The sequence below is a fragment of the Neomonachus schauinslandi genome, chromosome 11, assembly GCF_002201575.2.
Source record: "Neomonachus schauinslandi chromosome 11, ASM220157v2, whole genome shotgun sequence".
In the NCBI taxonomy this organism is placed as follows: Eukaryota; Metazoa; Chordata; class Mammalia; order Carnivora; family Phocidae; genus Neomonachus; species Neomonachus schauinslandi.
The window spans coordinates 96,926,247-96,945,207 of NC_058413.1; the positions used below are offsets into that span (position 1 = coordinate 96,926,247).

At 56.8% G+C, this 18,961-nt stretch overlaps 2 protein-coding genes across 3 annotated transcripts in view; both read left to right on the forward strand.

Annotated features, from left to right (window-relative positions):
* The window catches only part of FXYD6 (FXYD domain containing ion transport regulator 6), a 30,989-nt gene extending 29,285 nt beyond the window's left edge, over positions 1–1,704 (forward strand). For both annotated transcript variants that reach the window (XM_021696243.1, XM_044919879.1), the window contains exon 8: positions 394–1,704. The gene's annotated coding sequence lies outside the window, so the exon portion shown is untranslated. The remainder of the gene's footprint in view (positions 1–393) is intronic.
* An 8,118-nt stretch (positions 1,705–9,822) lies between these two features.
* FXYD2 (FXYD domain containing ion transport regulator 2) lies at positions 9,823–17,393 on the forward strand. Its single transcript, XM_021696446.1, has 6 exons — positions 9,823–9,933; positions 14,921–14,959; positions 15,135–15,209; positions 16,639–16,675; positions 16,852–16,882; positions 17,158–17,393. Exons 1-5 carry the CDS (start codon positions 9,915–9,917, stop codon positions 16,874–16,876), a joined length of 195 nt encoding a protein of 64 aa, XP_021552121.1. The 5' UTR covers positions 9,823–9,914; the 3' UTR covers positions 16,877–16,882; positions 17,158–17,393.
* The last annotated feature ends 1,568 nt before the right edge of the window (positions 17,394–18,961 follow it).

Here is an 18,961-nt window from a genome sequence, read left to right on the forward strand (position 1 = left end):
GGGAGGCATAAGCTAGCAGTTGTTGTGTCTTTTTTTTTTTAAACTAGGACTTTCTCAGAAACCTTGTTCTCTTAGATCTCGGGACTGAGCCACTACTGGGGGTGTCCTGACATAGAAACCCTGGGTTTAACACTTTTCTTTCCACGTCTCCCAGGTTCCAGCCCCGCTGAGAGAAGCACTCCCCGAGGGGCCCCCCCCTCCTCTGCCCCCACCTCCTTTCCCTGCATCTCAGGCTCGTCCTCCTCGTGTCCCCAGGAATGTGGTGCTCGGAGCGGGTCTCATCCTGCGGGTTTCAGGGGGCACAGGGGCTGCGCTAAAGGCAGGGGGGCAGCCGGTAGAGAGTCCTGGAAGGAACCCAAGTTGTGTTTTAATTTAAATTCTCTCCCCCTTTAGCCTCCAGAACCTGAAGGGAGCTGCTCGAACCTTTAGATGCAAATGTTGATGCTTACGAACACTGGCCACTTTGGCAGCAGATCTTTCCCCAGGAGAAGCCAAGAACGTGTGTGTCCCCTGCCCCCTCCCCATCCCCAGAACACGGTCCACAACTTAATGATGCAACTAACACCCGCCTCCCCTGCCCGCAGCCTGCGGTCTCGTCCACCTCCTGTGACGTGTCTGTGTGTGTGTTTGATGACTGTGGTCTCTGTTGCTGCTTGTTTGTGGATGATGTTATATTTTAGTGACCCCGGACTCACTTTCCTGGGCGGGTGCTGAGCCATGGTGCCATCGGCCCCTCCCTTCTCCCCTGGGCCCCCCATCATCTCCCAGTCCCGGGAGTCTGCTTTTTCCCTTGAGAGACCAGTCCCTTCTCTTGAGTGAGGGGTGGGTGTAGGTAGGGGTAGGGGGCATGGGTGGGGGCCTCCCATTGTCTTGGGACTTGGGAAGGTTTATATGACCTTTGTGATCATTCTCCATGGCCTCTCTTCACTTCCTTCACAAGAGCCTGGCTTCTGTATTCTAGCCCCGACCCGAGTCTGTTCTGGGGTCTCTTGGCAATGGGGGGTTCACAGCAAGGAGCTGGTGAGCCCAGCTTTGCCTCCAGGCAGGCTCTGCCCTGTCCATGGTCATTTCCTCTTGGGGCTTCTGGCACGGAGTCCTCATCTGCCCCGCACCATGGCAGCGCAGCCCGGGATCCCGGGCTCGGGGCTTCTACCCTGCCCCTTGGGGAATGTGCCCCTTGCATATCTTCTCAGCAATAACCCCATGGGCTCTGGAACCCTGCTCCTCTCCCTCCACCCCCCGTCTTCCCTGCTTCGGAGACTCCCAGCTACAGCCCAGCCCTTCTGGACTCAGACGCCTGTCCCTGAATGAGGTCTCTGGGAGGCGAGGGCTGAAGGGACCCATACTGTGGGGGCCAGCACTGTGGGGAGGGGCAGCCAGGAGAGCAGGGGACCTTTGCTTCTCTGCGCTCCCCCCACCACCACTGGCCGGGCAGCGGATGGCTCCGCCCCTGTGCTCCGCCCGTCCCTGGTTAGAGAGGCAGGTGCAGCTGCCGGCTGCAGGTTAGAGACCTGGCAGGTGCGCACAGCCCTGCTGCAGAGGGAGCAGCGAGAGGTCGAAGGTCCGGCCAGACCCCGCCTGTCCCATCCATCGTGTTCTTGTGGAAACTAGCCAAACCGCACCGCTGTGACCGGCACTGCTGTTCTCCGTGTTGTGACCTATCCTCTCAACAACAAAAAGGAATAAAATACCGTTTGTTTCCTAGTGGCTCTGGAGTGCTTTCCTTTGTGTCAAGGAGCTGGAGTATTTGTAGGGCCTTTGGCACTTGTAGGGCCCCAGGGACTCTGTCCTTGGTCAGAGGGAGGAGGTGGCCGCTGAAGAAGCAGTCAGGGGGTGTGTGTGGGCCAGCAGCTTCTCCCCTTCCCCGCACCCCTTCCTCCTCCCGCCTCCCCCTGCTCCTGGGTCAGTGGGTCCAGCCGCTGCCCCATGGCAGGACCTGTACCTTATGCACGGCCTGCACAGAAGCAGAGGGTCCCGGTGGCTCCACTGAGGGCCTGCTGGCTGAGAACCAAAGGTTCTAACCTCTCCCTTTGGTCAATTCTGGGGCCGCTACCTGGGGACTTGGCAAAGAGGGTGTGGGTGGGTCACTTGGGTTGTGATCAGAGCCCTTACTTACCCTTTCATCTCTCTCCAAACCCAAATACCCCCTCCTCTGTGAAGCCTTCCTGGACTTCAGGTAGAATGAGTCCCTTCCTTTCTGTGCTCCGGTCACACAGGGTCCTGCCTTTATTTTCACATTTGAGGATCCATACCTCGGCTCCAAACTCTGGAGGCCAGGTAGATAATAGCCATTTGTGAATCCGCTGTTGTGACACGAGATGGCTCGTAGGGGCCAGGGGTCACCGACAGTGTCCTCCCAAAGACATTCCGGTTCAGTCTTTGGGAAAGGACTGTTGGCCAAATGAGCCCGGCTGCAAGCTGATCCCTTGGGAGGTCGCTGGTGTGCGCCCCCATCTCTGTGCGTCTTGTGCGTTTTTATCGTGAGTCACCATTCCCAGGGGGCAAGGACTAAGTCTTGTTCTAACGTGACTTCGTGGCCTGCCCCCCAAAACCTGCAAGGAGTCTATCTAGGTTCTATGAGTTGTTTAGAGCTGCGGAATTCGCAGGTGCCGGTCCCGAGGGCCTCAGGGCTCCAGCTACCTCCCGGCCACCCCTGGGACATGCACGGTGCCCGTCCTACTTACGCAACTGCCCTGCCCTCTCTCCCCCAGGTCTTTGATAAAACGGAGGCTTTCACTGAGATCTAGCTCACTATTGTCGACTCTGTGATTATGGAGGCTAAAAAACCTCTGGTCGCACCTCAAGTTTGTGAGTAAGCTACTGACCACTGTTGGTGGGACACTCGGGGGTCAGGGAATTTACAAGGCTGGTAGCAGTTTCAGAGCTTGGCCAGAGGAAGACCCTCAGAGGCCCCAGGAACGCAAAAGATCGGGGGTACCTCCCCACATTCGTTATTAAAGCCTTAAACTCTACAATAAGTGTGAGGAAATCTAATGGGGGAGATTCTGAGTTTTCTCACGGTAATCCTGTTCATAACAGAGTGATGTTACCAGCTCTAGCATATATAGAAGAGTTTTCCCTCCTTTGCCTGACTCTCGGCACCCACTCTTTTGCCTCCTGCTAACCCAGCCTTATTTCTGAGGTAGGTAGGATAGTCACACTTCTGATAAACTTGTGGCTGGTCTAGGTCATACAGCTGCCTGGTAGAGGGGCTAGGAACCGGGCGCAGGCTGTCTGTCTCCAAAGTTCCCTCTGGCACACCGCACGGCCTGGTTTCCCTCTGCAGGGGAGGGAAGGGAGGGAAGACGAAGGGAGAGGATCACCTGGCTTGGTGTGACCACACCTGGAACCTGGCTGGCCCTTCAGGGCGTACACTAGCGAGACTACCCTCTGGGTCTTATGGCCTGGAAATAAGACACATAATGAAGAGTCAAAGAAACTGATGATCAAAATAATGGCAATAATATTATTATTAATAACGAAATAAAGCAGCTAATATGTGCTGAACCCTGGGCTGACCACGTCACACAGATCAACTCATCAACTCATTCGGAACTCACGGCACTGCCCGAAGGTATCTCAGTTTTACAGATGAGGAAACTGCTGCTCGGTGGGACTGGCGTGAGTTTGCCCTCCTGGGGGCAAAGCCAAGGTCCAGCCCAGGCCCATCCAGCTCCAAGCCTGTCTCCCTCTGCACAGCAGAGGAAAGGTTGCAGACCCATCAAGTGCACATGGGAGGAGGCAGAATTTGGCCTTGTGTGGGGGAGTCCTTGGTTCCCACAGCCGTGATAATCCCAAACTGGAGTGAACTCCCCATCACTGGAAGTATTCAAGGGGATGGGATCCTCTGGCCAAGACGGACTAAGAGAATCTACCCAGGATGGCCTAATCTACCAGGTCCAGGCTCAAATTGAGGAACAACCCCTCCTGCCCCACCCCATCCCACCCCCACACATAATGGGCAAGCCCTTTCTCCCTCTCTGGTCTAGGGCTGTAGAATCCTACAGGGAAGAAGAATCCAGAATCCAGGCATGGATTGCTATTTAATGTGTGTCTTCCCTCCCGGACCAGCACTCCATGCTGGGCAGAACCATGTCTGTCCACTCAGCCCCCCGCCCTGGCAGGTGACTGCAATCTGTAATTTAGTTGGATATAGGAACTGTAACCTGGTTATACAGGGAAGTTGGCATGTCGCGCCACTTCCCAGAAGGGAATGCTGAGTCCCCTGGCCTCAGACAGTGATCCCAGGTGTCCTGCACATTTTACCTCCCAAATACTGCCCCCTCCCCATGAATTCCACTCCAGAGATTTTCAAGTCTATTTGCATGGAGGTGTTTATGTTTACTTAACACCACATAAAAATAGGTCAATCTGCCTTCTGGGCCCCCAGGCTGTGGCCCTCCCCACCACTCTGGGTTTTTTGCAGGTCGTGGATTGGAACTTGCCAAATTGTTCTTGGAAGAGAGTCAGAGGTGGAGCGCAAGCAGCAGGGAGGGGTGGGTGGGTGAGGGGGATGCCAGGCTGAGGCACACGCCAAGGTCACCGGGCTCTTTCTCTCCTTCCCCTGGGGAGGAGGGCTCTGGCCTCCCAGTGATCGTGGGCTGGCAGGGGTGGCCGGGCAAAGCCAGGCTGGGAGGGCTGTCCAGCTCTATCTGGTTCACCCCACCTTGTCCTTGGCTGCTCTGCCGCATCTGGGTCCAGAGAGAGAGAGAGATCAGGTGTGTTTGCCTGAGCCGGGGGAGGAGCTTTGGAAATACCTGTCTCCAGGCCACAAAGAGGAAGAATGCCACCTCTCACCATTAGTGTGATTCATTGCTGTCACAGCTAAACTCCAGGGGGGCAGAATCAGCCAGCTCAAGCCAACGGCTGCTGATTTTATGGAGCCGGCCGCAGCCCTGTGCCTGCCTGCACAATACTGGGGCGCCTGCCAAGACAGCGATGGCAGGGCAGGTGAGGCTGGATCGGATGTCATGGAAGACTTGGGCCGGTAGGGGCTGGTATGGGGAGGGCCCCCTGCACCGTCCGGAGGAGTGGGCTCCTGCCTCAGAGCCAGGCGCGGAGGCAGGCCGGTGGAGGAGAAGGAGGCTCAGGACATTCCCTGGTCTCCCCCTCTCCTCTCTAGCTGTGCGAGCTCAGGCACACCCCAGCATCTCTGTCACTTTCTTTGCAAAATGTAGTCCTTCTTAGCCATAGGGTGAGCTGGGCGCCAGTGTAACCCTAGGAAAGCCACGTAAGCCTCAGTTTCCTTACCTGTGCAATGGGTCCTTTCCTGTTCCCTCACAAGGTCAAAGTGATACAGTGGACATAAAAGCACTGAGACTTCTCCAGGCAGATATTATGTTATTAATGTTTACATTACCTTTCATTTCCTTATGCATCCTTTCTTTGATGGGGGGGGGGTGCCCCTCCTGTCTGTCAGACCTGGGTTCAAGTTCTGCCTCACCTACGTATCAGTACAGTTTCCTCCTCTGGAAGTTACATATCACAACACCAGCTTCGCTGAGTCACTGGAAGGAACGAAGCAGCTCAAGGAAGCAAAAATTCTTTGGAACTCTCGAGAACCATGAAATGAATGGAATTGTTACCAGTGAGGATTTCTGGGCAACGGACTTTGAGAAGACACATATATTTAACAGACACCCTGAGCTGAGTTCTTGAGATTGGCCAGACTCGGCCATCTGTGAAATAAATGACAAAGATGTCATTATAAAGCCAGGTGTGAGCCATCTGGGCCACACCAGTGTAATCCAGAAGGTCACCAAGGAAAAGCAGGAGCAGAGAGGGTGGGCTTGCTGCTGGAGGTGGTGGGGCCTGGAGCTGCTTTTCAGAGATGAGGGGCAGGGGGGAAGTGGGTACTAGGAGGTGAAGGACCGCAGCTGGAGAGAATAGCCTCTATTCCAGTTCAAGCTCAGACGTGAGTTCCGAGAAAAGTCAAGAATGTATTTCTCTCCAGGGTATTCGCTGTGGGAGAGGTGGGTCAAACAGGTTCGCCCTTGTCAGCAGCTGGAGAAACAGAAGAGGACGTCCCCATCCCCTGCCAGCTCAGGGAGCAGAAAGCCTTGGTGACCTTGACTCTCCTAGTACATTGCCCTTTGGCAGCTCCCAGGACCTGTGTGCCCCACGGCTCCGTCATCTTGAAGCTAACACTTAAGGAATGGACCCTCCAGGACCCACCTCCCCTGGCCTCGCCTTATAAGACCCCAGTGACCCTGGCATCGGCGGCGACTGCAGGAGACAGGAGCCAACCCTCTTTGGGGTTCAGGACCTCTGGGCAGCACAGATGGGGCCTGGGAGCTGCCACCTTCCCTGCTGAGGCTGAGCGGCCACGCATGCCATGCAGCTGCAGACCGACCCCAGCCAGGAATCAGGGCTTTCTAGGGGCTTCTGGCTTCTTCCCAGCTGCAAGCCAACACCAGGAGGATTGCGGGGGCCCTGGAGCTCAAGGCTGTGCGCTCTGACGTGCAGCCCCAGACATGCAGGGATGGTGGAGTGGGAGCAACCCCTCTTGGGAAGGCTGCTGGTGAGGGCCTTTGCCTTGTGGCTAGCTTTTGAGCACCAGGCAGACAGTGCTCAGCTGATGTTCCCGCATGCCGCCTCCCTATCCCAGCAACCCCAAAGTGACCACCCAGACTGTTGCCCCGAGACTGAAGATGCTGCTTGGGGAAGACAGGGGAGACTGAGGCCTGGCAACCAAGGACATTGTCCCACTGGGTATGACAGTGCTGGAAGAGGGACCGGGACTTGCGGCTCCCTCTCCATACCTCCCAAAGGTCTCCTTGATCTGTGGGTCTTGGGAGGAAAGCAGTGTACGGCTGGATGGTCCTCTTTGGCTCCAGCCTGGACCACTCAGACAGAGGGAGGGCGGCCTGGGGTGGGTCTTTGCCTGCCCTATGGCCTTTCTGGGACAGCAGAGTAGCACTCCCACCCCATTTGGCCCCATATCCTGAGAAAGACTAAAAGAAGAAGGGCAACCAGACCCCAGGAGCGACCAGCGGTGCTGCGTAGGTGTGGGGAAGGAGAGGAAAGTTGGGGGTGAGGGTTGGATGGTGGGCCAGCAGAGATTGTGCTGAGGGTCAGAGAGCGGGAGGTGCTCTGGGAACATGCCTTAGAGGTCACCTTGGCAAGGGACTTAGCCCAGGGAAGGGATTACAGTGAGGGTCCTTGCCTCCTAGAAACCCATCTCAGGTGAGGATAATGAAGTCAACCTTGATTAGGACCTTCTTTGGCCAGGCCTTTTACCCACATCATCTCAATTCCTACAAGAACCACGAAAGGTAGGTGTTTGATCCCATTTTACAGATGGAAGGACGGGTGACCTTTCCCAGCATCACAGAATCCACAGCAAAGTGTTGGGATGCAAAGGAGCTTAAGTGTGGCGAGTCTGTGCCACAGGGTGGCCCCCGCGTGGAGGAACACATGGGAGGAGAGGCTCTCCTGGGTGGCTCCCCGGGCTTCCTGGGCCGCAGGCCGAAGGAGCCGGGGCCTCCCTGCTGAAGAGCAGGGTATCTCTGAGCCAGGGGCTCCCTTGGCCCCAGTGACAGCCAGGCCGATGACCTCAGCTGGAGGTGGACAAGAAGAAGTCTGAGGGAGGACTTGGGTGTGAGCAAGAGAGAGTAGACCTTCTTGACTCTTAGCCCCAGGCTTCCCCTGAAAGGAGAAATAAACGCTTGCGTGGAAGTTGCTGCAGGTCTCTGGGTGAAGCGCCAGGGGGAGTAGAGGGTGGGGATGGAAGGACTCTGGGGTAGCCGCTGGCAAGACATGGGGGTGGCCGACCACCCACTCTTTCTCCGTGGGGGCAACCTAGTTCCTGTTACCTATTAGAGGGCAGGGGATCTCAGGGGAAGAGGCTGCGTTAGGCAAGTCCTGGGCCTCCCTGAGCCACTAGAGAAATGACTTCAACTCTGGGATGCATTCATTTGTTTAACAAAACTGGGGGTGCACCATGTGCCAGGTCCTGTTCTAGGCCCTGGGAATCTGCAAATGAACACAACAAAAATCCCTGCTTTCCTGGAGAAAACAAAACAAAACAAACTAAGAAAGGGATTTGAGACGGTTCAGAGAGTGGGTGTGAACATTTTAGATTGGAGTGCCAGGAGGGGTCTTCTGAGTCAATCAGTGAAATGAGGTGTGAGCAAGGTTAGCCAGGAAGTTCTCTGGAGGAAGAGTGTTCAGGAAGAGGGAAGAGCCAGTGCAAAGGTCCTGAGGCAGGAGCATGCCTGGAAGGTTAGAAGAGCAAAAAGGAAACCAGTATGGCTGGAGCAGAGAGAAGGGACAGGGAAGTTGGAGACAAGGTCAAAGATGTCATTGGGGCCAGATTAAGAAGTGTCCTATAGGACACAAAAAGGACTTTGGTTTATTCTCTGAGGCTTCAAAGGGTTGGAGCAGGAGAGTGAACCCTTTATAAATGATGGGGACGGGTAGGATGACTTTGGACGCCCTTTCCAGTTAGCCAGTCCAGGACACAGGGTCTCCATTTGGGATCAAGATGCCTTCCTTTGCAGCTTTAGGAGCTGGTAGGGAACACAGAATGTGTGTGTAGGTGTGTGTGTTTGCGGGAGGCCGTGAAGGGGGTTCTGGCTGAGATCGTCACGTTTCTGAACCACTGATATGTTTGGACCAGGTAACTTCTGAAGTGTCATCCAGTGCCGAGATTTCTGAATCTTTCCAAGTGCCCGGCTTGGAGAATTTCTGCTCGACAGCCCTGAGCTGTCTGAATGTGCAGGTTTCCACTTGGGATCATGCGACAAGGCCGGGTCGTGGGAGCAGCTCGGCCACGGGGCAGGGGCCTCAGGACAGACCTCAGCCCCTCCAGATCACGCCCCTCCAGGCCTGCCCTTCTTCATTTCCAGAACGTCTTCCAGCTGGGAGGTGGCTCTCTGGGGGTGTCATTAGTCATCCCCTCAGGGCAGGAGATTCTGCTAAGGAGGGACGGAGAGGCAAGTCGTTGTCTGACTGGAGCAGGGGGTCAGAGCCGGGGGCCTGAACCAGCACCTCCCAAACCCTGCTTTTCAGTGTGCATTCTGGGGCGGCCGAGTAGGGTGGCCCCCAAGTCACCGAGGGAGATCCCTTGCTCCGGAGTGAGCCACACCCAGCCTGCTTGTTGCGACCTTGCTCCAGGCCCTCAGAGGCCCCGGTGGCCCTGGGAACTGAGACTTGGCTGAGCCAAGGCAGGGGGCCACACCTCCCTGGAACCCGAAGGGCTGTCTTCGGACCATCCCCCTCTGGCACCAACCAGCGGCCCTCAGAGGCCGCGTTAGGCTGCTACAGGTTGGCTGCCATGGAGCGGCTCCACACCAGCGCCCCCTCCTGGCCCCCAGCTGCTTCCCATGTGGGCCTTACTACCTGCAGCTGCGGCCTCAGGCCTGGCCCTGAAAAGCGCCCCCGCCCCACCCAGGGCAGCTACCGAGGGGTCTGCTGGCATTCTGTGCCATCTCAGGGGACGCCTGCTGCAGAATGAGACCCGAGGGCAGGACATGTCGGGGCAGAGGCCCTACTGGGCTCGACGGGGGAGGTGCAGCTGAGTAAAGGTTTGGGGGGGGGGGCCCATAGGTGACCCTCGGGGTCTCCCTCAGTCACCCCTAGGGTGGCCTTTGCAGGCGCCCCAGGCTTCCTGGAGGGCGCGGCTGTGGTGTCTCTCCTGTGGGGGCAGAGGGGCAGCGACTGGGGCTTGCTTTGCTGTGGCTCCCAGCTTCCCCCTTCCTCGGGTGGAAGTCAGAGACCCTCTGATGGGGATGCCTGGCACAAGGTGAGGGCTCCCTTGCCAGCTCTCCTCCCTGACTCTGTCTCTTCCTGCCCCCCCCCGGGGGGGAGGGGGAGGAGGTGTGGAGGAGGGAGGGCCGCACTTTCCAGCCAGGCCCTTGGCAACCCATGCTTCGCCACTCTCGTCCACCGAGGACTCCCCGGCCGCTCCTGCCATGGACAGGTGGTACCTGGGTGAGTCCCCTGAGCCCCACGCCCCCCGTCTGCTCAGACTCGGACACGGGTGTCCACCTCCTCACTTTGAGGTGCAGCCACCTGCTCCCCAGAAGCGCAGGGAAAGCCGAAGGGAGGACAGGCAGGATTTCTCAACAAGGGCATCTCAAGGTGGAGTCCTGGACGTGTGGGGATCTCTGCCCTGAGCATCTCTGAGCTGCAGGAGCTAGGAAGACAGCTTGTCCAACAGCCTCCTTTTCTGCCTGTCTAGCCACCGGTCCATCTGCAGGAATTCCAGAGCCGGGCTGCTGGGTTCAAATCTTGTTTTCCCCACTCCCTCGCTGCCTGAGCGCCGGCAAGTTGTTTAACTTCTCTCCTCGGTGTCCTCATCTCTAAAATGGGGATCCTGATGATGGCTTCCTTACCTCAGGGTTGTTGTGATGATCACATGCTTAATTTTTGTTACGTGCTCAGAACAGGGTCTTGCACATAGAGTTTAAAATTCAGATAACAACTTGTTTTTCGGGGCGCCTAGGTGGCTCAGTTGGTTAAGCGACTGCCTTCAGCTCAGGTCATGATCCTGGAGTCCGGGGATCGAGTCCCGCATCGGACTCCCTGCTCAGCAGGGAGTCTGCTTCTCCCTCTGACCCTCCCCCCTCTCATGCTCTCTCTCTCTGTCTCATTCTCTCTCTCAAATAAATAAAAATAAAAAAAATCTTTAAAAAAACAAAACAAAACAACTTGTTTTTCATATTTCTGCCACCCTCCCTCTCTCCCTCCTTCCCTCTATCTATCTATCTATCTATATCTATCTATCTATCTACTATCCTTTCCACCCATTTTTATATCTACTATGGCAGATAGAATCCGCAGTAGCTTACAGAGATAGACACAACGCACTAAGATACTGAGACAATGTGTGGTAAGGGGCACTGGTGTCTCGTGTAGAGAGCGACAGTAGCTTTGGGAGCACAGCCTTGCGGGTCTGGCTTTCTAGGCCTGGTTTTGTCACTAACTGGATGTTGCAGGCCAATCCCTCAAGCTCCTTGCCCTCAGTCTTCTTGTTCTGCCCAGTGGGGCTCATGGCCCTGCCCTGGCCACCTCCAGCGGTCTCGTTGCAGGGAGCAAATGATCAGCCTCAGCTTCTTCATCTGTAGAATGGAGCAAGCCCAGATTCAGTGGGACAGTGCATATAAAGAACCTGACAAGGGACACCTGGATGGCACACTTGGTTAAGCGTCTGACTCTTGGTTTCGGCTCAGGTCGTGATCTCAGGGTGGTGGGATCGAGCCCTGCATGGGCTCTGCTCTCACAGGGAGTCTGCTTGGGATTCTCTCTCCCTCTCCCTCAGCCCCTGGCTCACACACACTCGCTCGCTTGCTTTCTCTCAAAATAAATAAATAAATCTTAAAAATAAATAAAGAGCCTGACACATGGTCAGCCCCTACTAAGCATTAGCTGTGCTATAATATTCTCATGAATATTCATTGCTCGGCTCTGAAAGCAGAGAGTGGAATGGATGTCACAGCTCCTGGGCTGCAGGGCCATGGCCATGACATTCTCTCTCCATCTCACCCCCATGCTGATTTTTGCTGGAGGGGGGTTGGCTTTCCTGCGTCCAGCAGTTAATGTTCAACAAAACATGAATGCCCTTTATTTTCCAGTTGACACAAATATGATGGTAACTATAGTGACACTTGCTGTGTCCCAGGTCGTATGCCCTGCTCTTCACATGCATTATCTCCTTTCTCTGCACAACAACTCCCTGAGGCAGGGAGTAGTCCCATTTTACAGACGAGAAGACTGAGGCACAGAGAGGTTCAGTGACTCGACAGAGGCCATTTACTTAGCAAATGGAGGAGCCAGGAAATGAACTCAAACCTTGATCCCCTGCAACCACTCCAGGGGGATTAACAGAGGGATTCATTCCCTTTGGAAGGAGCAGTCCATCCTTGGTGGACACTGACCGCTGGCTTTGGGCTCTTGGCTACCATTGAACATTAGCCTCTTCTGGAGGCCAGTTCAATGGACTAGAGCTCAGCCAGGAATATGAGCACTCATGGAGTACCCAGCCCTGGGGTCTCTGGGGTGAAAGAGGCCGCCGCAGAGCGGGGAGGCAGCCTCGGAGGTGTGGGAAAGCACCTGACTCCTAAAGCCTAAGGCCTGCCTGTCCATCCTCCATCTTGCCCCTCACCGGCTGTGTGACCTGGGGCCAGGGCCCTACCCTCTCTGTGCCTCGGATGCCTCATCTGTAAAATGGGAAATAACACAAGGCACAAGGGGATACTAGTTAGGCAAGTGCTTTGTGAGTCAGAAAAGCAAGCCCTTCTCCAGGTGGTAGGCTTGGCCCCTTCCTGAAGGAGCCGACAGCGCAACCCGGGAAACTGGCATGGGAGCAGCTAGACTGCAGAAGGAAAATGCCAGAGGCAACAGGGAAAGAGATTAGTTAGGGGTGACTGGAGCCTTTCTGACGGAGGTGTGAGCTGCTGGATGCAGCCCCGAAGGGTGAAGGAAACAACAGGAACGGGGCAGCTCAGGCCTGGAGGCGTGAACACGCACGATGGGCTCGGTGTGGGCTTTGTGGTGGGAGGGGGGCAGGTGCCTGGGGACGTCCGCAGGGAAGCCCCGGATGCCGGGTCGGAAGTAGCAGCTGAAGCTGTGGTCTCCGTGGTCTCCGCAGGGGGGGGAGGTGGGCAGCTGCTGGGGTGGGGTGGCGTCTGTGGGGCCCCTGACGTGGCCCCTCAAGCGCTGGTAGACACTGAACATATTTTGAAAGTCCCACTTCCCCCGTGCCCCAGCCCCAGCCACGGCTTCTCCAGCCGGTGGAAGAACACTGTGGCCTACCCGTCCCCGACCCTTCTCTGGAAATTTCCTTTCGGGAGGGTTTGGAAACTCAGCCAGCTCGTCCCTGCCCCTGCGTGCGCACACACTTCCTCCTGCCTCCGAGGGAGCCCCTCCGCTCACACGAGGGCTTCTCTCGTGACCAGGGTAAACATTACCTGGCACTGTTAATGTTTAATGCCCCCACCTCTCCCCTGGCCACCCGCAGCCAGGTACTCTCCCCCGAGCAGAGGCAGGGGAGGGCAGCCGGGACCAGCCCGATCAGCTAGGGGAATGGCAGCACTGTCCCTGGACGACGGTGAGTGTGTGTGTACGTGTGTGAAGCAGGAGGTGGCCTCTCCTTGGACCACCTTTGAGGGGATGAGCTGGGCCCCTGGCACCCCTGCCTTCCAGGGACCCCAGCACCCCTCCCCCAACCTTGCCAGCCTCCTAAGAGGATTTAAAAAAATTGCTTTGAAAAAGAGGGTCCTGCCTTAAGTCTGGAGGAATAGAGCTTGAATGGCAGAACCTGGGGTGCCAGGTAGGAGCTGGGGGATGGGGGTGGGGATGAGCTCCTATCTTGACTCTCCGGCAGGCACCTGTCCTGGTTCAATGTATCTTTCTGGACTACCCAAGCTCAGAGCGGGAGGTGGAGGGGGGTCAGGCTGGCTTTGGGGCCAGAGCCCCCCAAGTGTGGAGGGACACCGCCAAAAGGATCCCGTGATGGGGGTGACTCGGGCCTGGAGGCCAACAGGGACCTCTGTTGACTGTGGTGGGCTTTGAGCCAGACCTAGAAAAGACGAGGGCTTTGGGTGGGCGTGGGTTCAGTGAATGGCTCAAGACAAGGGACGAGGGAGGAGGCGGCTCCCTGGTGTGGTGAGGGGAGCTGCCAACCTAGTCATGGCTCTGGGGCTAACTCCCCATGTCACCCTGCACAAGAACTGAATCCGGAGACAACGCTGATGGGCTCCCACATGGGGACAGGCTCCTGGGTCCCCATAGCCCTCCCCTAGAGGCCCAGGCACTGGCCCCTTCTGGCCAGGGAGGCTGCACAGGGGACACCCTGTGGTGTCCCCAGGCCCCCAGGCCCCCCACCACCCAGGGCACAGTTCAGCACAACCTGGGAGGTGCCGACTTGTGCATCCCTTCTACCTCAGGCACTGCCTCCTTAGTGCCGAGAAGGGACCCGACAGAGGGTAGGAAAGAGGGGCCACCCCCCACCATGGCCGCAAAGCTCTGGCCAGGTGCCCTCGGGCTGCCCAAAGGCAAGTGTGCTCAGTTTCCAGGGCTGGAGGGCAGAGCTATGACCTCTGGCGCTGAGCAGCAACACGTTGGGTGGGCTAACACTATAGGACGCAGGGGACTGGACCATACGTGGCCTTGAAATGTCTCGTGCCTTCTGACCATCTGAGAGGCAATGTAGCAAAGGGGTAAGGCGCCTAGATTCTTAGCAACCTATTGCCTGGGTTTAAGTCCCAGCTCTTCCCCTTTATGCTGTGTAACTGTGGGGGCGTTACTTAACCTCTCTGTGCCTCCAGCTTCTAGGGATTGTATTGGAATCATATTAATGCTTCACGGGATGCCTGTGACGGTAAAATGAGTTAACGTTTTGTTAGCCTTCGCCTAGCGGGTGGTAAACACTATATATTAACGATTCTTAAAAGAATTTGCTTCCCCTTGAGGATGGAAACATAAGAGAGAAGGATCTAGAAACCTGAGTCCAAGACCCAGTTCTGCCCCCAACTTTCATGGGGGACCTTAAACAGGTTCCGTTTTCTCCTGTGCAGTGGAAGTGAAGGGCCTCTTCAGTTCATTCATTCCACAAGTATTTGCGACGCATCTTGCCGTTGATTAGTCACATGGAGGGAGGCTACCCATGGGTCCAATGGGAAATGTCTCCCATGGCCTTGCTTACGGTTGTAGAAAGAGAGGAGAGGAAAGATCCAACCCTCCCAGAGTTGCCGGAGGCCCCCACAGGCAGCACGGCACCCTGCTTGGATGCTTGGTGTTTGGTCCCAAGCTGATTGTCTCCAAGGTGGCCCAGGACAGATGCCCCCACTGGCAGTGGCCTTGGCAGGCCCACCAGCCTCCTCTTGCCCACTTGGACCCTTGGGGCTGCCAGGAAGGGAAGGATGGGAGGTCCACTGTTTCCGTGGCTGGCTCACCCTGCCTCTGGCTCTCTCCTCAGGTGGCAGCCCCAAGGACGACGTGGACCCATTCTACTACGGTAAGCCTGGTGGGCCCCCCTCCTCAGCCTGCCACCACGCACAGACCCCCGGTTCCTGGCATCCCCTGGTTATGGCCACCACCTTCCCCTGGTAGCCTGGGGCTGCTGCTGGGGTGGGATGTGGGAAGGGCGCCTGGGATGACCCATCCCACCTCCTTGCCCTCTCCTTCCTCAGACTATGAGACTGTCCGCAAGGGGGGCCTCATCTTTGCTGCCCTGGCCTTCGTCGTGGGGCTCATTATCATCCTCAGTAAGTGGGGCTTTCGGAAGGGGCCGCTTCATGGGGCCATATCTCTTCTCAGAGCCACTGAGCATGGGTTCCCCAGGCGGGGGTCGGGGAAAGCCCTCTCACCCTCTTCTCAGATCCCAGAAGGGAAGTGAGTTTCTCCCTCCCCTCCATTCCCCTATGCAGGATGTGGGAACTGACAGATACCCTCATGGACACAGGCTTCTTGGGACGCCTCCCTGCTTGGTCCTTGGGCAGCACAGAGGACGTGCCCTTTTCCTCCAGTGCGCCCTCTGGTGGCCCTGGGAGGAGCTGCTGAGGGGGAGAGCTAGCTGTGTCCAGCCTGCGAGGGACACTCCAGCACACGGGGTTCAAGCCAGGGGAGGGAACCAACCTCCACTGGATACCTCCCTTGGCCAGATCTGGGCACTGTCCTTGCTTGGCATGAGCTACATCTCAGTCCATTTAATCCTCTTGGCAACACTGAGGGATGGCCCCTATGGTCACATTCTACAGAGGAAAAGCTACCCACCGTGACAGGTGCAACAACTTGCCCGGGGGGCCACAGCCAATCAGAAGCAGAGCTGAGCTCAGCTGAACCCAGGGGTGTCCACCTCCCACCGCATCCCACCGACTGCTGGAAAGCAAGTGTGGCTGGGAGCCAGAGGCATTCAACCCCATCACCAGTTTACTGTGTGTGGATCCCTAACTCCCTGGGCCTCAGTTTGCTCATCTGTTAAATAGGGATGATCCTACTTATCTCATAAAGTTAGGGCTAGCATGACAGCCAAGGGAGTACTCAGGTGCAGGCCTAGAGTGTTCTGGAGGAGAGACGGGTCCTTGTATATCCCCTAGCCCCAGTAGGCACACAGCAGGGTTTAGTAAATGCTCATTGACTCGGTTTGGTGCAACCAGAAGAAAAATACACAGAAACACAAACACCTCTGCGTCTTGGGATTCTAACCCGTCCATGGTTGGTGCCATTCCATCTGAGGGCTTCTGTCTGCAGACATGGCTGCTCTCCCCAGCTCAGCTGGAAGGGTCTTGTGGGCGGTACTGGGTCGTGGTCCAGCACACAGGTGCAGGGGGCAGACAGGCCTGAGCAGAGATTTTGGCTCTGGACTTACGGTCCTCCTCCCCCAGGAGCGTATTGAGCAGCTACTATGTGCTCGGCCCTGTGCCGGGGGCACCACCATGGGCCCGGCTCGGCCACTGCTCTCAGCAAGCTCACGGTCCACCAAGGAGCCGCTGCGGTAAATGTTTGTTGACTGACTGACAGATGTACTGACTGACTGAATGCTTATGGCCCAGCTCCATATAAAGACAGAAATGGTCCACTGTGGCTCTGGTGGGCGGGAGGGAGTAAAGGCTCCAGGGCTGCATCCTTCAGGGCAGAGAGGCTCTCCCTGGAAGCAAGAGGTTGATGGAAACTCATCTCCTTTCTCCCTTCAAGGCAAAAGACTCCACTGTGGGGGCAAAAAGAAGCACGGGTGAGTGCCTGCTTAGGGTCCCTGAGTGGGGTGGGGACACTGCGGGGAAAGGAGGCGTAGGCCAAGGATTTTGGTCTCCGAAGCCTGTGAGGAGGGGTCCCCGACTTCAGGGACCCTGAGACTCACCACGTCCCCCTCTGACTTCTTCCCTCTCTTTTTCCCCTCCCCCACCCCAGGCAAGTCAATGATGATGATCTGTAATGACAGGTAAGTTGGGGAGGGACAGGTGAGGGGGGAGCCAGGGATGGCTCTGGAGAAATCAGGGAGAGCTTGGGACGGAGCCGGGAAGGATTTCAGGGTCTTCCAGCCTCCAGCCAGGTGGTCTGCCACCCACCCTGGCTTTTTGATTGATGGCCAAGTGTCTGGTGTGGCGTGTGTGGCCAAGGGAGGGGGCAAAGAGAAAGGTGAGATGAATAAGGAATAAAAGAAAAATCCCTACTCCTGCCCCCATTGCAACCCAGATCCTGTCTTTGTCTTTTCAGAGTCAGCCGTACTGCCTTTGCAGTGGGGCCTTGGGAAGCCTTCCCTGAGCTGCAGACCTTTGTCCCCAGCACTGCCAGGCCCTCGGGCTGAAGGAAGCACCAGGCTCCAGGTGACCCCTGGGTTTTCATGGCCTCCTCCCAACCCCAGGCTGCCTCATGTTAATAATAAAGCCAGCCTCAGAGACACAGCTCCTTCCCTGGCCTCCCTCCCTCCCTCCTTCCCTCCCATACCTGCCACAACCCACTCGTCCTTCCAAGCTGGAGTACAATGGAGCCATGACCTTGGTTTTCAGTGAATTGCTCAGGTGCCCATGCCTACTCATCATCTGCAGGCCTCTCCTTGCCCCCCGAATTACCAGGAGCCCCGAGGACAGAGGACTCAGCCTGCCTTCCGCACCCCAGGCAGAGAGAAAGCCGGGAAGCGTGAAGGTCAATGACAAATGGGTGCCGCTTTGGTATCTGCTCAGGCCCTGGGTGCTGCTACTGGAGCTCTCTGCTGGGAGTTCCTGCAGATGTGCCCTGAGCGGCCAAAGTCGTAGCTGTTTGTGACCATAGTACGTGCTCTGCCACCTCCCAGGAGCTCCAGCATGCCAGGATGGGTGGGCCTGGGGGCCTTGGTGTGTGCCTCAGCACACGCTCTCTCCCTAACCCCCTCCTGACCCTGGTGCTAAGCTCAGGCCACTCCCTTTCTGCTCTCGGGGCTTGGGAGCCCCCCACTGCACCTGTTCTCCTCCACCTATCTGGGTGCTGCCTTGGTTAATCCCAGGGCCAGGGAGTGGACAGGGAGGGTGCGGACCTCCAGCCCTGTGCACTCTGGCAGGGACCCAGCCACCGGCCGCAGGAGCCACGATGGTGTCAGGCTGCCTCTCTGCCCAGAGCCCAACTTCCTGAAGCCTGTGGCCCCCTTGCGGCGCAGCATGCTCCCCTCTGGCAGTTTCTGCACTCAGAAGGAGCCCATCTTCCCTCTCCTGCTCTTCCGTGTCGAAGGGATGGGGTGGCAGGATCACGGCACCACCTAGTGTCCATTTTCCCCATCTGGGTCTGTAAGCCTGCCAGGGAGGGGAGGGGAGAACTTGGCAGGAGAACCCAGACAGCAGCGAGCTAGTGGAGTTTACAATGAACAGGGGGGTCATGAGTTCAAGCCCCTCACTGGGCGTGGAGCCTACTTAGAATAAAAATTTTTAAAAATTTTTTTAAATTTAAAATGAACAGGGTATATTTGGGGGCCAGAGGCAGAGTAGACCACCGTTCCACTTGCAAATTCAGTTCTTTGTCTAAATCCACAGACCCCAGGTCCTGAAGACCACCAAGCCTCACAGAATCACAGAAGGCTTGAACACAGAAGGTCCTTAGGGAGCGAAAGAGACAAGCTTCACTTCTCAGAAAGGGAAACTGAGACCGTAGGAAAGGCAGGGACTTGTCCAGGTGACACAGCCGGCCTGTATCAGGGCCAGAGCTAGAAGCCAGCTCTCCAGTTCCCATTCCAGCATTCTCACTGACACCTGACGGTGGTGGGCAGATTCCCCACTGACCCCCTGTGGGCTTGGAAAGCCGAGGGAAGAGAGAGAGGGCCTGGCTACTTACATCTCGGGGCCGAGGTCTTTGCGACACCCTGCTCCAAACGTGGGCTCACCAAAGACAAATAAAATGGGACAGTCCACACCCCTAAATAGAATTCAGTATTTCCATACACAAGACGGAGCGTGTACCTGACCTGTCCATCCTGGTGGGAGAAATGAACAGGAACGGGTGGGCCCGGCCAGGGGTGCTTTCCCGAGGAGGTTCGCTCCTGAAGCTTCTTGGA